The 13,302-nt window shown below is 39.0% G+C and overlaps 1 protein-coding gene across 1 annotated transcript; it reads right to left on the bottom strand.

Moving 5' to 3' along the window:
- Positions 1 to 1,559: 1,559 nt before the first annotated feature.
- On the bottom strand, positions 1,560 to 13,295 carry ppp6c (protein phosphatase 6, catalytic subunit). The gene is made up of 7 exons (XM_059993906.1): positions 13,015 to 13,295; positions 9,179 to 9,274; positions 7,124 to 7,189; positions 6,438 to 6,579; positions 6,211 to 6,290; positions 2,667 to 2,876; positions 1,560 to 1,959 (listed from the first exon to the last, which is right to left on the bottom strand). Exons 1-7 carry the CDS (start codon positions 13,087 to 13,089, stop codon positions 1,711 to 1,713), a joined length of 918 nt encoding a protein of 305 aa, XP_059849889.1. The 5' UTR covers positions 13,090 to 13,295; the 3' UTR covers positions 1,560 to 1,710.
- Between the last annotated feature and the right edge of the window lie 7 nt (positions 13,296 to 13,302).

The raw sequence follows: 13,302 nt of genomic DNA, 5'->3' as shown, positions 1-13,302 counted from the left end.
GCAGTAACAGAATACCATTAATACCACTCATCTTCACATCATGTAATGACTAAATTTAAAAACACCAGTATTAGTCTATACTTTTCACAATAAAGAAACTGATTTCCTATGATAAATTATATGACTATTTTGAAGAAATATTATGTCTTACCACAATACAAATTATGGATACTTACAATTAAAATTTAACGTTAAGTACATTTCTTCAAACCCTATGCAAATTAAATACAATGCATAATTAGCACGTTTACACAACCAATTTCACATTACCTTAAAATTATAGTCCAGCAATTAAAAAAAACCAAATCTGTCTTATTATCCATATACATGACTAGACTAGTAAGTTTTTTTTTAAAGTTGCAAATTGGTTGAAAATACTACAGTCAAAGTAAGAGAATCTTTAGAATGTTGAGCTTTATGTGTCCACAAATTCATTTTCTAATAAGTCTCCCCACCCTAAATTTCTTTCCTACCCGTTGGGTTATGATTCACATTGCTCTTCAACATTGCAGCTCAGCAGTCATTCTTGAGCCAGGTATATCAAATTAATCTATGGTGAGGAAGACCTCGACTGCACTTGATCACGCTCTGTCTGCATCACAACTTTCTAAGACAGTCATTGACATCTACAAAAAAAACAAAAGACACCTGCTGATGTCATTTGCCAGGCTGGGTGGCCAGTGATATTCTCTCACAACAGTGCACTGAAACAGTCAGCCTTTATGATAGCCTGGATTAGGACTAATTCTATAACTACATGGCTACAGAAGTACCACCATACAACCAAGCTTCCAGCATGTTGGAGGGCAATGGAGAAAATGCACAAGATGTCTCAATTCTATCAAATATTCAACTTTTCTACACAAAAAAGAGGAAACTGTGTGTGGGAAGGTGAGTTTTTGCTCAGCAGAGAAGATTGCCAGAACTCAAACATCACAACCATATAATGGCACACTGAGATTCGATGCCTATGAAGATATCCCCACGTCCCGCCCCCCCCTCAAATATAAAAGGCTCAGTAGATGATTGATGGACTTTAACAAAAATCAAAAACCTCAAGATTGCCTGACGACTAATAAAGATTTACAAACTCAAGACAAATTAGATTTGTTAATTACTTCAATACTGTTGATAAATTAGTCAGTTATGAAGCTTAAAATATTCAGATATTAACACCAGATAACATATTAAAGAATCTAAATATAAATGTTCTAAAAACAGTATCAAATAACTTGCACTACTGAATTTGCACATTAAATTGTCTAAGTACCAGGCTTCATGCTTCAGCATAGAAATTACTCTTCAGTAATAATATCACGCTCCCAAAATTTTAAGATCACATTTACTAATTAAAATTCAGAAAAAGTGATGAACATTCCTTAATAAAGCAGTTTATTTCCAATATTTTAACCTACGAGTCATAGTTACCATATTACTATATTAAAATACAATGAAATTTGAAAACTGATCAATACACAATTAATGTACAAATTTTTAATTACCAGAGCACATAAATCAGCTTCTCAGTATCTGATAGCATTAAAAACAAGAAAAAGGCAGCCCTTTAGACCACTTTATTCAATGTAGCATTTAAAATTTGATAGAATGGTTGAAATTCTACATCTTGAATCCTGTCTACACAACACAATGTTTACAGTCCATTGTGCACACTGTATTAAGAAAAAAAAACTGACCAAAACAAAATATATTTTAAAGGAAATAGGGTGTTGTTGTTCTTGGTGGAATTACACGCTCCGAGTCTGGAACTGCCCGAAATAACTTTGGTTCCCTTGAGTTTACATTGTTGAAGACCATGATTGATGCAATATTTCCACAGCGGTAGCAATAGTTTGGAGCAGACCATACAGTCACCAACTTTTCATCAAACATGAATTTATATCCTTCATGAACTAGTTGATGCGCTCGACAGATTAGTTTCAAGTTGTTGATATGGACAAACTACAAAACAAAAAGGTTACCCAAAAAAAAGAATTAAAATCTTAGAAGTTTTCCCATACCTGGATTAAATATGACTGACACATACAATTGAGAAAAAGGTTAAATTGTGAACTCCTTACTTAATGAACCTGGAACGAAAGGAAAACTTGGACTGAGGTGCATGCAGGTCAACATCATGCTCATGGGACATTGAGCAGGAGAGATTTTTTTTTTAAACATGTACCCTACATATATCACCCAAAAGTCTAATTAAAGCTAATGTCTCATCCAGAATGACAGTAAGTGTATGCATAACTTACAACCTCAAGATGGGGTAAAAAAAATGGCAAAGGGCAGTGTAAAACAAATCACTGTCCAGCAGTTTTTTTCCCATCATTCTAAATAAAAGTGCCATACAAATAATTTTGTAAAACTTAATAACTTCATACTTCCCCCCCCCCCCCCCCAAATGGCCAGTCTTCCAAATTCAAAATCCAAGTCACCAAAATAATGCTGGTATCATCAAAAAGGAACCACACAAAGTCAGAGATAAACAAAATATGACATTGTGGAACATTAAAATACAAAAATATAAAAGTATCTTGGTCAAATGTGACAATACCAGTCGTTTTAAATATAAAGAGAAACTAGTATCCCATTACCACCTAAAATAATTCCTCAACTCATCAACACAGAAGCACTTTGAGTTGTGTGGTCTGACAGCTTACCTCATTGGTAACTTTTGCCCCAAAGAGCCAGCCTGCTCCTCGAGGGCTGATAGCCCAGGTATCCACATCTTCAGGATCTGACCACACTAGATCACAGAAGGCTCCTTTATGTGGGATCTCCTGGTTGCGCTCAATGGTTCGAATTTGATCTAGAGTTTTGATATCAGGAGAAAGTCCACCATGCACACACAATATTTGTTCATCTATCAACTGGGATAGAAAAACACAAATTGACTGAGTTAGTTTGCTCCCAAGATCCGTTTACCTGTAAAACCTCAACCATCCAATAAGGCCACTGGGTTCATGGAATCTGTAGAAATTCCTTATAGGAATGAAAAATAGTCTCATTCACTCCTCTCCCAGCCTTTCCCCAGTCCTGAATCACCTTTCGCTTCAAATATCAGACCAAATATTTTTTAAAAGCTCATTAAATCTCTACCTTTCCTGATGTGGCAAATTAAAATGGCTCAAAGCAATTGAAGGTTTAGTTTGACTCAGAATGCTTATCTATTACAAAATGCCCAAAACTGGGCATAACAATAACTGTAACCTAACCAATTTTACAAGTTATCTGCAACACACACACACAAAATGCTGGTGGAACGCAGCAGGCCAGGCAGCATCGATAGGAAATACAGTTGACGTATCATACCGAGAGGTCTCAGCTCGATATGTCGACTGTACTTCTTCCTATAGATGCTTCCTGGTCTGCTGCATTCCACCAGAGTTTTGTATGTATTGCTTGAATTTCCAGCATCTGCAGATTTTCTCATGTTTATAAGTTGTCTGATTTTGTTTTGGTATACATTGCAAATAATGTTTTAGCAAACAACTATACATTCAGTCTTTTTGATTTAGCCACATTCTTAAGCATTTTCCTCATTGAAAGCCAAGTCCCATATCTGGTATTCCTAACAAAAGTGCACAGCCTCCTCCATCCTCCTCCTCCTCCTCCTCCATTGGTGACCTGCCTGCCACCCTTTTTATTATACTTCAGTAGTGCAGAAAATTTATCAAAAAGTTCATTCTTTGCCAAATAATCTACGTTATCCAATTGTGATTTTGCAACGGGCATCCAACAACAATCATTTATATTTTTGCACGTGTATACAAAATAGTAGATTTGAAAGAGAGCCACAGGTTTTATCATTTCCAATCTCCTTTTCACAAGCAGAACAACATATTTAATCAACCTACTAAGGCCACACAATATCCTCTTAAATCAGGCTACTAAACTTGTCTCTCACAAGCCTCCAGAGTCTCATCAAAAACAACTTGCATTATATAATGCCTTTAACATAGAAAAGCATTCCAAGACGCTCAAGGGACGGGAGCGGAAAAACATGTATATTGTGCCAAGGAAAGAAATAAAAACAATCTGAAATACAGGAAGATTTCTGAGTACACAAGTGTAAAGTATTTTATGGAGGGAAACCCAGTATAGGCATTAATGTGCAAGAAATACTAGGGCTGGGGATGAAGTCAGGTATAGCTCAAATACCATCTATAAATTTGCTGACAATAACACCATCATTGGTAGAATCTCAGATGGTGAAGAGAAGACATACAGGAGTGAGATCTGCCAACTAGTGGAATGGTGCCGCAGCAACAACCTGGCACTCAATGTAAGTAAGAAGAAAGAGCTGTTTGCGGACTTCGGGAGGAGTAAGACGAAGGAACACATATCAATCCTCATGGAGGGATCAGAAGTGGAGAGAGTGAGCAGTGTCAAGATCTCTGAGGATCTAACCTGGTCCCAACATACCAATGCAGTTGTAAGGAATGCAAGACAGCAGCTATACTTCATTAGGAGTTTGAAAAGATTTGGTGTGTCAACAAATACACCCAAAAACTTCCATAGATGTACCGTGGAGAGAATTCTGACAAGCTGCATCTCTGTCTGGTATGGGAGTGGGGGGGGACTGAAACAAGCTGCAGATAGTTGGAAATTTAATTAGCTCCATCTTGGGTATTAGCCTATAAAGTACCCAGGACATGAAGAGTGGTGTCTCAGAAAGGCAGTATCCATTATTGAGGACCTTCAGTACCCAGGGCATACCCTTTTCTCACCTTTACCATCAGGTAGGAGGTACAGAAGCCTCAAGGCACACACTCAGTGATTCAGGAACAGTGTCTTTCCCTTCTGCCATCCAAGTCCTAAATGGACATTGAACCCTTGAACACTACCTCACTTTTTAAAGTATATATTATGTTTATTTTTTGCACGATTTAAAATCTATTCAACATATGTATACTGCAATTGATCTACTTATCTATTCATTATCTTTTCTTTCTTCAATATTATCTATTGCATTGAACTGCTGCTAAGTTAACAAATTTAATGACACATGCCAGTGATAATAAACCTGATTCTAAAATATAGAGTAATGAAGGCACATACTCCTGTTACAGGAGGGAACTCAAAATTTTAACTGAAGATTACTGGTATTGCAGTTCTAAATATGTGGTAGTTGTAATTGTACAGTATTTTATTACCGCATCTTCAAACCACACACAAACTATTAAGGATTCAGCATTATGAACTGGAGTAATTTAATTATTATTGAGCAGAAAAGAAACAATTGAACCACAATTTCATTGTGTGGCAGGGCAAAAATTTCAAAGGCAAGCTACTAAAGCAACAAATACATTTAGCATAAGGCAACTTTTGAACCCCCTCGCCACTGTGGGCCAAAGGGCTGTTCTATACCATACTAAGCACTTTGCCAGAATAATTGAACAGTGTTCTGGCTTTGCAGGTTGACTCCTTGGTTAAGAAGGCATATGGTGCATTGGCCTTCATCAACCATGGGATTGAGTTTAAGAGCCGAGAAGTAATGTTGCAGCTATATAGGACCCTGGTCAGACCCCACTTGGAGTACTGTGCTCAATTCCGGCTGCCTTACTCCAGGAAGGATATGGAAACCATAGAAAGGGTACAGAGGAGATTAACAGGGATTATGCTTTAGGAGAATAGATTGAGTGAACTTGGCCTTTTCTCCTTGGAGCAACGGAGGATTAAAGGGGACCTGATAGAGCTGAACAAGATAATGAGAGGCACATCGATCGTGTGGATAGTCAGAGGGTTTTTCCCCAGGGCTGAAATGGCTAGCATGAGAGGGCATGGTTTTAAGGTGCTTGAAAGTAGGTACAGAGGAGATATCGGGGTAAGTTTAAAAAAAAAACGAAAAATGCAAAGAGTGGTGAGTGTGTGGAATGGGCTGCCGATGGCAGCGGTAACAATAGGGTATTTTAAGAGACTCCTGGATAGGTACATGGAGCTTAGAAAAATAGAGGGCTATGGGTAAGCCCAGGTAGTTCTAAGGTAAGGACATGTTTAGCACAGCTTTGTGGGCTGAAGGGCCTGTATTGTGCTGTAGGTTTTCTATGATTCCATGTTCAACATAAATTCCAGCAATTTTAGCTCCTCATGCCAAGCAGTGACCCCTAGTGTTAACAAGCCTGTTTTACAGGGATGTTAACATTGCATTGAACTTCCATGGAGTTATGGCTGTTGGACATCACAAAACAAGTATATACTTACAGCTGCTACTGTGAGCATGTCGAAGACTTTGGTACAGTACCGCCAAGCATTAGCATTTCCATATTTTGTTTGACATTCATCTGTTAAAGTAAACCAGCTTCAGTTTTTTTTGGAACATGCAAAATACTGAATTTGACAAAAAGATTGATGAAGGATTTCCTTGTCCCCAGCAGGGAAGGTAATTGCTTCAAAACTTTACAATTCTAAAGTAGGTGATAATTAATTACCATAGAACCCGTAGACTTGAGTAATCTGCCTGCTTTCATGATTTCCTCTGAGGAGTGTAATGCGATCAGGCCATTTTGCCTTCAATGCGAGGAGGTAGGTAAAAGTTTCAAGACTGTAATACCCTCTGTCCACAAAGTCACCCTATTTTAAAATGGCAAAGATGTTAATGTTACATTGAACTTAAAAGTATTGATGCAAATCTTTTAACCCACGTGACAATGGAAAAAGTTGGGAATAGAACAACTAATAGTGCTCCTAATACAAATATTATTGTATAATATTGTTAGGCAGCTCTTATACCGAACATAACACACCTTAAGTCCATAATTCAAGTGAATATAAAATACTGGAATTATTTAGGTTATGCAGCTTGGTTGGAGGTACAATAAAAGATTCATTTTTCTCTCTATAAATGTTCAACCCAACATTTTGAGCTTTTTCTATTTATTTCAGAATACAAGTCCAGATAATATTTTGTTTTCACAAGACAGTCGCTGGATCTTCACTTTTGATGCTCAGATACACATCACATGGGCTTTTTTTCTTCTGTGTCAATACATTTGTTCTCTCAGTTCATAAAGTCGTCGTCTGCATGAACACATTACTGTACCAATTTTGTAACATACAGAATTAACCCAAGTCAGATTTGCAACTGAATCAAAACTCAAGGAATTTACATACTTACCATGAAAATATAATTTGTGTCAGGAACTTGTCCTCCAGTTCTAAACAGCTCACCCAAGTCATAAAACTATAAAAACATTTAGAATACATCTGTCAGTTTAGGGCTTGGATATTTTGTACATTACAAACAGAAAGTTTATTTGTAAAGCAAACTATTGGATATACAGTGAACTTAGGTTATGTACATCATTTCTTCATGCAGAACCTTCACAATACCAAATACTCAAATTATTAACTGTGCACACATCAACTGTGCACTTTGTCCATTCTCCTTTTTGACTCCCCTCTTATCCCTTCTCACCTTCCTCCTTCTCTTTTATCCATGGTCCACTGTTATGGCTATTACTTCATCAATCCTTTACCTCTTCCACCTATGCCCTCCCAGCTTCTTATTTCAGACCCTCCCCACCACACACCCACCTTCCCCCTCACCTGGTTTCATCTAACATCTTCTCCACCCCCACTTTCTTCCCCTTTCCAGTCCTGATGAAAGGTCTCAGTTCAAGACTTTGACTTTTTATTCTCATTCATAATGTTGTCTGACTTGCTGTGTTTATTGAGCACTTATTGTGTGCTGTTTAATTTTAGCTTCTCACATCTGAAAATACTCAAACATGAGAATTACGGGTAAGAGAGGGGAGCTAGAAAGACAGCAGTGAAACCAGGTGGGTAGGAAAAATTAAGGTCTGAAGAGGAAGGAATCTGATAGGAGAGGAGAGTAGACCAAAGAAGTAAGGGAAGTGGGGGGGGGGGGTAGTTGGTGAGAGAGGAGAAAGGCAGGTAAGAAGATGGAAACACACCTGAGTGGAGAAATGGGGACAGGGAGGGGAATATTTTTAAACTAGAAAACCAATTTTCATAACATCAGGTTGGAGGCTACCCAGAAGGAACACAAGGCGTTGCCCCTCCACCCCAAGGGTGGCTTCAGTGAGACACAACAGGAGGCCATGGACTGACATGTTGAACTGCAATGGGAATCAAAATTAAAATGTTCTGCTTTTGGCAGGTGGAGTGGAGGTGCTCGATGAAGTGCTCTCCCCCCTCCCCAAATTTATGATGGGTCTCTCTAACGTACAGCAGGCTGCATTGAGAACACTGGACGTTGTTGACAACCCCAGCAGATTCACAGGTGAAGTATTGCCTCACATGAAAGGACAGCTTGGGGCCCTGAATGGAAGTGAATGAGCAGGTGTAGCTCTTTGGCTGCTTGCAGGGATAAATGCTGGGGAGGAGAGGGGGGAAATGGACAAGGGAATACTTACAGCATATTCACTAGAATACTAGTAAGCATTTAATACACAACTAGTCTCATTAGATGTCTACTGAAGTAGCCCCAATGACTACATAGAACATTGGTTATTCCATTGAAAACCACATGCAAGAATGCACAGAGGTACAATTTGTGTTGTGAAATACTGAGAAAATCATTTATTGTTAACAAGTTGTGTACTGCACACTTGTATCCCTGTATAAATGGCATAAAGGAATAAAGTGAGGAGAGAAAAAAAAGCTCAAAATCCTTTTTGGAGTTGTGGAAAATTGTCCCAATGAGGAAGTGCATGAACTCTTCTGGAACATACAGACCCTAAAATGGGAAACCACAAGACGTAAGAGTAGAATTAGGCCATTCAGTCCATCAAGTCTCCTTCACCATTCCATCATTGCTGATTTATTATCCCTATCAATCCTGCCTTCTCCCCATAATCTTTGACATCCTTACTCATTGCAACATGAGAATCATCTCACTCCCAAGAAGTAATTTTTTTCCATGATAAACACACAATATTTGAAATGGGGTGATAGAAATCACTTTAGTTATGTAAAGTTATTTAAAGTGGGATTACAAGTGGGTTTTAGCTATTTAAAAAACAAGGTTGTACTCGAATCTTTGGTCATTGCTGTCAAATCCACAATGAAAAACAAACAGACTCAAATGGCATTTGAAATCAGATATTAAAGGATAACAATTATTAAGCAACTATGCATTTCTGATTTAACAAAGTCTGGAAGAACTAACTTCAAGGAAGGTTTAATCTTCAAACAATGTAAAATTTACCTGCCCATGTATGTCCCCACAGACTGTGACAGGTGTAGACACTGGCTGGACATTAGACTCTTCCAAAAGCAAGTCACATACGTAGTCGCAGAGTCGCTGAAAAAAATTAATTAAAGTTGGTATCACTAGCTTCCAAGGAAATTATAAGCTCCCATAGTCACTATTCAATTTAAATTTAAGCGTTGGGAGTCTCACTCCATTAAAGGTGTGGATCACACATACAAGTTGTAAAGTCAATACACATTTTCTTTAGAAATGATTAAAAACAGTAGTTTGAGACTCTAACCACAACTATCCTTAGATGCTCACTTAAGACAATTTGTGGACTTCTTAAAAGATCAGCAGGGGCAGGGCTTGAACTACAGCCTTCTAATGTCCCTAAATAAATGATTCCCTTTAAGAAACATTATGATTTAAACATTCTCCTTCTTGTTCCATGCTCATCCCACCCCATCTCTAACCTCCGGTCATCCAATTCTACGTTGGCCACCTAAGCTACCAAGGAATTGCACAGCAGAGAAACCGGCATTTTGACCCACCTCGTCCATGCCGACTGTGATGCTGATCCATTTTATTTATTTAGCAATACAGCACGGAGTAGCTCTTCCAGCCACGCCACCCCAGCATCCCTACAACCCCAACCAATCCTAGACTAATCAAAGAACAATTTACAATGACCAATCTTCCCTGCACTTCTTTGGACTGGGGAGGAAACTGGAGCACTCAGGAAAAAACCATGCATTTTACAGGGGACACAGACTCCTTACAGAATGGTGCTGGAACTAAATTCTGAAAAGCCCCAAGCTGCAAGAGTGTCATGCTAACCACTACAATTTTGTGGTGCCATATGCCTGCATGAAGTCCATATCTGTGTATTTCCTGCCTGCCCAAGTGCCTTTTAAACTCTACCAAACACACTGGCAGCATATTCCAGCTATTCACCATCCGGTGTTGAAAACTTTCTCTTCAGACCACCTTAAATTTCTTCCCTCTCACCTGAGGCCTGTGCCCTCAAAGGAAAAAAAACTATATTCCTTGATTTTATAAACCTCTAAAAAAAAATCAATGTCCCCACTCACCCCTAAAGCCCAATGATGAATTTATTTTCACTTCCAAGGTTAATGTCTCCACAACAGTAGCAATGCCTCGAGCTCTAGAAATCTATTCAAAAAGCTCCTCGTTTCTCTCCTCTGTGGCAAACTTTAGATCCCATGCTCGATTAAATCCTTGGTTTCCAAAATCTCCTTGTGACCCAATGTTAAATTCTGTTTGATGATGACACTGAAATTCCTTGGAATATCTTGCTGCTTTAAAAAGGCAAAATACAAACACAAGCCACTGTTGTTGAATGGAGTTTGTAATAACTGATATGGAATGACTCATTACCTTTACACTTGACCACACTATATTCCGACTCACAGATCACAATACAAGACCCAAAAACAGCAGATGAATAGACAAACTTCACTTAAAAAAATAAAATCCTCAAACTACCAAAGGACATTACTTTAAAACTAAATTCCTCCAACTTTGTACAAAACACAATTTCTACACTAGGATCATGAACAAATTATTTGAATCACAGGTGCAGAGGAGCAAATTATTGCAACGGTAGAGTGTAAGATTGCAAGACCATTCAATTATGGCTGATTTATTATCGTTCTCAACCTCATTCTCCCATCTTCTTCCCATAACCTTTGATGCCCTGACTAATCAAGAATCTATCAAACTCCACTTTAAATATAGCCAATGACTGGACCTCCATAGCTGTCTGCAGCAACAAATTCCACAGATTCACCACCCTCTGGCAACAGAAATTCCTCATCTCTGTTCTAAAGCCCCAGACTCACCATTACAATTCTAGCCATGTACTTCAGAAAGGATATGAAGGCTTTGAAAAATTACAAAGACTCTTTCAAGTATGTGTACAGGAATGAGGGATTATTGTTAAGTTAATGGAATAACTGGTGTGTTTCTCAAGAGTCCTGGAAGCAATATGATTGAAGTATTTGTATATTAAAATAAGGACGTGAAAAACAATTTAAGATTTCTACTCACTGAATGATCATTAACCACATTCAATACACTATGAACTAATTGGATTAAGAACCAGAAATAACAAGGAAAACATTTCCTCTATACACATGGGTCAAGTAATAATGAAGTAATTGATTCAGCCTCAATAGAAAACAACTGAATAAATAATCAGAATCAGGTTCACTGGCATGTTGTGAAAAAATGGCAAAAAAAGGAAAGTGACATAGTGGTGATTCGTTTATTGTCCATTCAGAAATCTGATGACTGAGGGGGAAGTAGCTGCTACTGAAACATTGAGTGTGTGTCTTCAGGCTCCTGTACCTCCTCCTTGATGGCGTTAATGGGGGAATCACCTATTGAAGGTGTTCTTAATGCTGGGGAGGCCACTGCCCATGACAGAGCTAGCTTAGTTTACAACTTTCTGTAGCTTTCTCAGAACCTGTACCAGACTTGCACAACATTGCAAGAATATGGCAAAATATTTGGAATGCACTTTCAAAGAGTTGGCACTTAATTAGTTAAGCCAAAAGAACCACTGTGAAATGTTATGCTACAACTAGCCATGAGCTACATATGGCTATCAGGAATAGTTACTGGAATCTCATAAATTTAAGTGAATGTCATTAAGCACAAAGACTAATTCATAGGACTTTGTGCTTGTTACCAAAAAACAAGTAAATTTTGACAAATTTGTTATTGCTTTGTTTTCTTGGTTAGTGAATGGTGATCCAATGAAAGTAAAATAAGAAAACGTACCTGTGTTGTGTGCATGTATAGAAGATGTCTTCAACCAGAATTAGATTACATAGGTTAGTGTTATTATATGCCTAGTATTATCCTAAGGAAATGACTAAGTATCATGAAATGCTCCATGTTATCATCCACCCAGAGAGATATTTAGGAAAATAGCCAAAAAGATTGGCTGATTTCTTGTATCTATAAATTGAAATATACCTATTTATCTTCCCAGAAGCTATGTGTAATACGTCCACAGAGAATAATCCAAGTGCAAGCACTTTGGCAAAACTAGTTATTGAAACATGCCAATGCAATAAGTTAGTAGATGCTACCTCTCAGCTTGAATGACTTTGATATATTCTACCATGTTGAGTAAAAGAGACAATTATGTCCCCTATCCTTGAACAATTTTAAATCATCCAGTGTTATTTTTAAATTAGTAAGAATCCCCTCCGACAACGTTTCTGAAGATGTAGAAGATAATCACAAATCAAACTTGAACGCATTCCAAACATTAAACATTAATCCAACTTCTGTCTGGATGCAAACTCGATCCAATTCAGAAAGTAATCGAAAACAAGAGTGAACGCCTCTTGTTTGCAGAGGAAAGAAAAGCTCGAAAAGGTTCTTCCGGCTAACTCCAAGCAATCAAACTTTTTTTAAAAAAAACGGCATCCCTCCTTAAATCTTTGCCACCAGCAGACAACACACAAATTTAACTATCGCGATCATGACTTCCTGTTGTCTTCAGAGACGCTAGTTTAGACGGAGGAGCCGCTCATTGGCGGTACCCTCGACCAGTGAGGATGGGCGGTGTTTTTGCAATGCTTTTTTAAAATCTGGGATAAGTCCAGGGCCACGACTAATGGTCGACGCGGTGAGCCGGCTGCCCTCATTCTCCTAATGAAAAAAGAGCTCAGAGCAACCGCACAGGGCCCCAGATATAAGGCAGAGCCCCAATTTGACAGCTCGCACGAGTTCATCCGCCAGCCAAAGGCTAGCACGGCCGACCAGGAAGGCGGGCGTGGAGTTAGAGGAGGAGGAAATGCACAACTCGTTACCTTCAGGTCATTTTCCGGGAGATACTTGCACTGCCGTGCTATCTCCACATACTTGTCCAGGTCCAGAGGCGCCATTTTGGGACACTGACTGAACGGCCCCTCCGGGCCAGTGACGCGTTTCCGGTCCTAGCGACTCTCCCGATTGCCAGCGGCGCCGCGGCACTCCGCTTTCCCCGGCTCCAGCCGCTGCTCGCCGATCCCCCCGACTCCCGGCCGGCCAATCGCTCACTCGGTGGAGCCTGGCTTCCCCTTTTCCGGTTTCCTCGAATCAGCGCCGCTCTCTGATTG

The sequence above is a fragment of the Hypanus sabinus genome, chromosome 18 (assembly GCF_030144855.1).
Source record: "Hypanus sabinus isolate sHypSab1 chromosome 18, sHypSab1.hap1, whole genome shotgun sequence".
Taxonomy (NCBI): Eukaryota; Metazoa; Chordata; class Chondrichthyes; order Myliobatiformes; family Dasyatidae; genus Hypanus; species Hypanus sabinus.
Note: the sequence above shows the minus strand (reverse complement) of the source record. Positions and strands in the feature narration are given on the sequence as shown.

Coding starts and splice junctions, on each gene's coding strand:
- ppp6c (XM_059993906.1), bottom strand. CDS start 13,089: ATGGCGCCTCTGGACCTGGACAAGTATGTGGAGATAGCACGGCAGTGC. Junction 9,275..13,014: donor TCCCGGAAAATGACCTGAAG/GTAACGAGTTGT, acceptor AATTTTTTTCAG/CGACTCTGCGACTACGTATG. Junction 7,190..9,178: donor GTGGGGACATACATGGGCAG/GTAAATTTTACA, acceptor ATGTTTTTATAG/TTTTATGACTTGGGTGAGCT.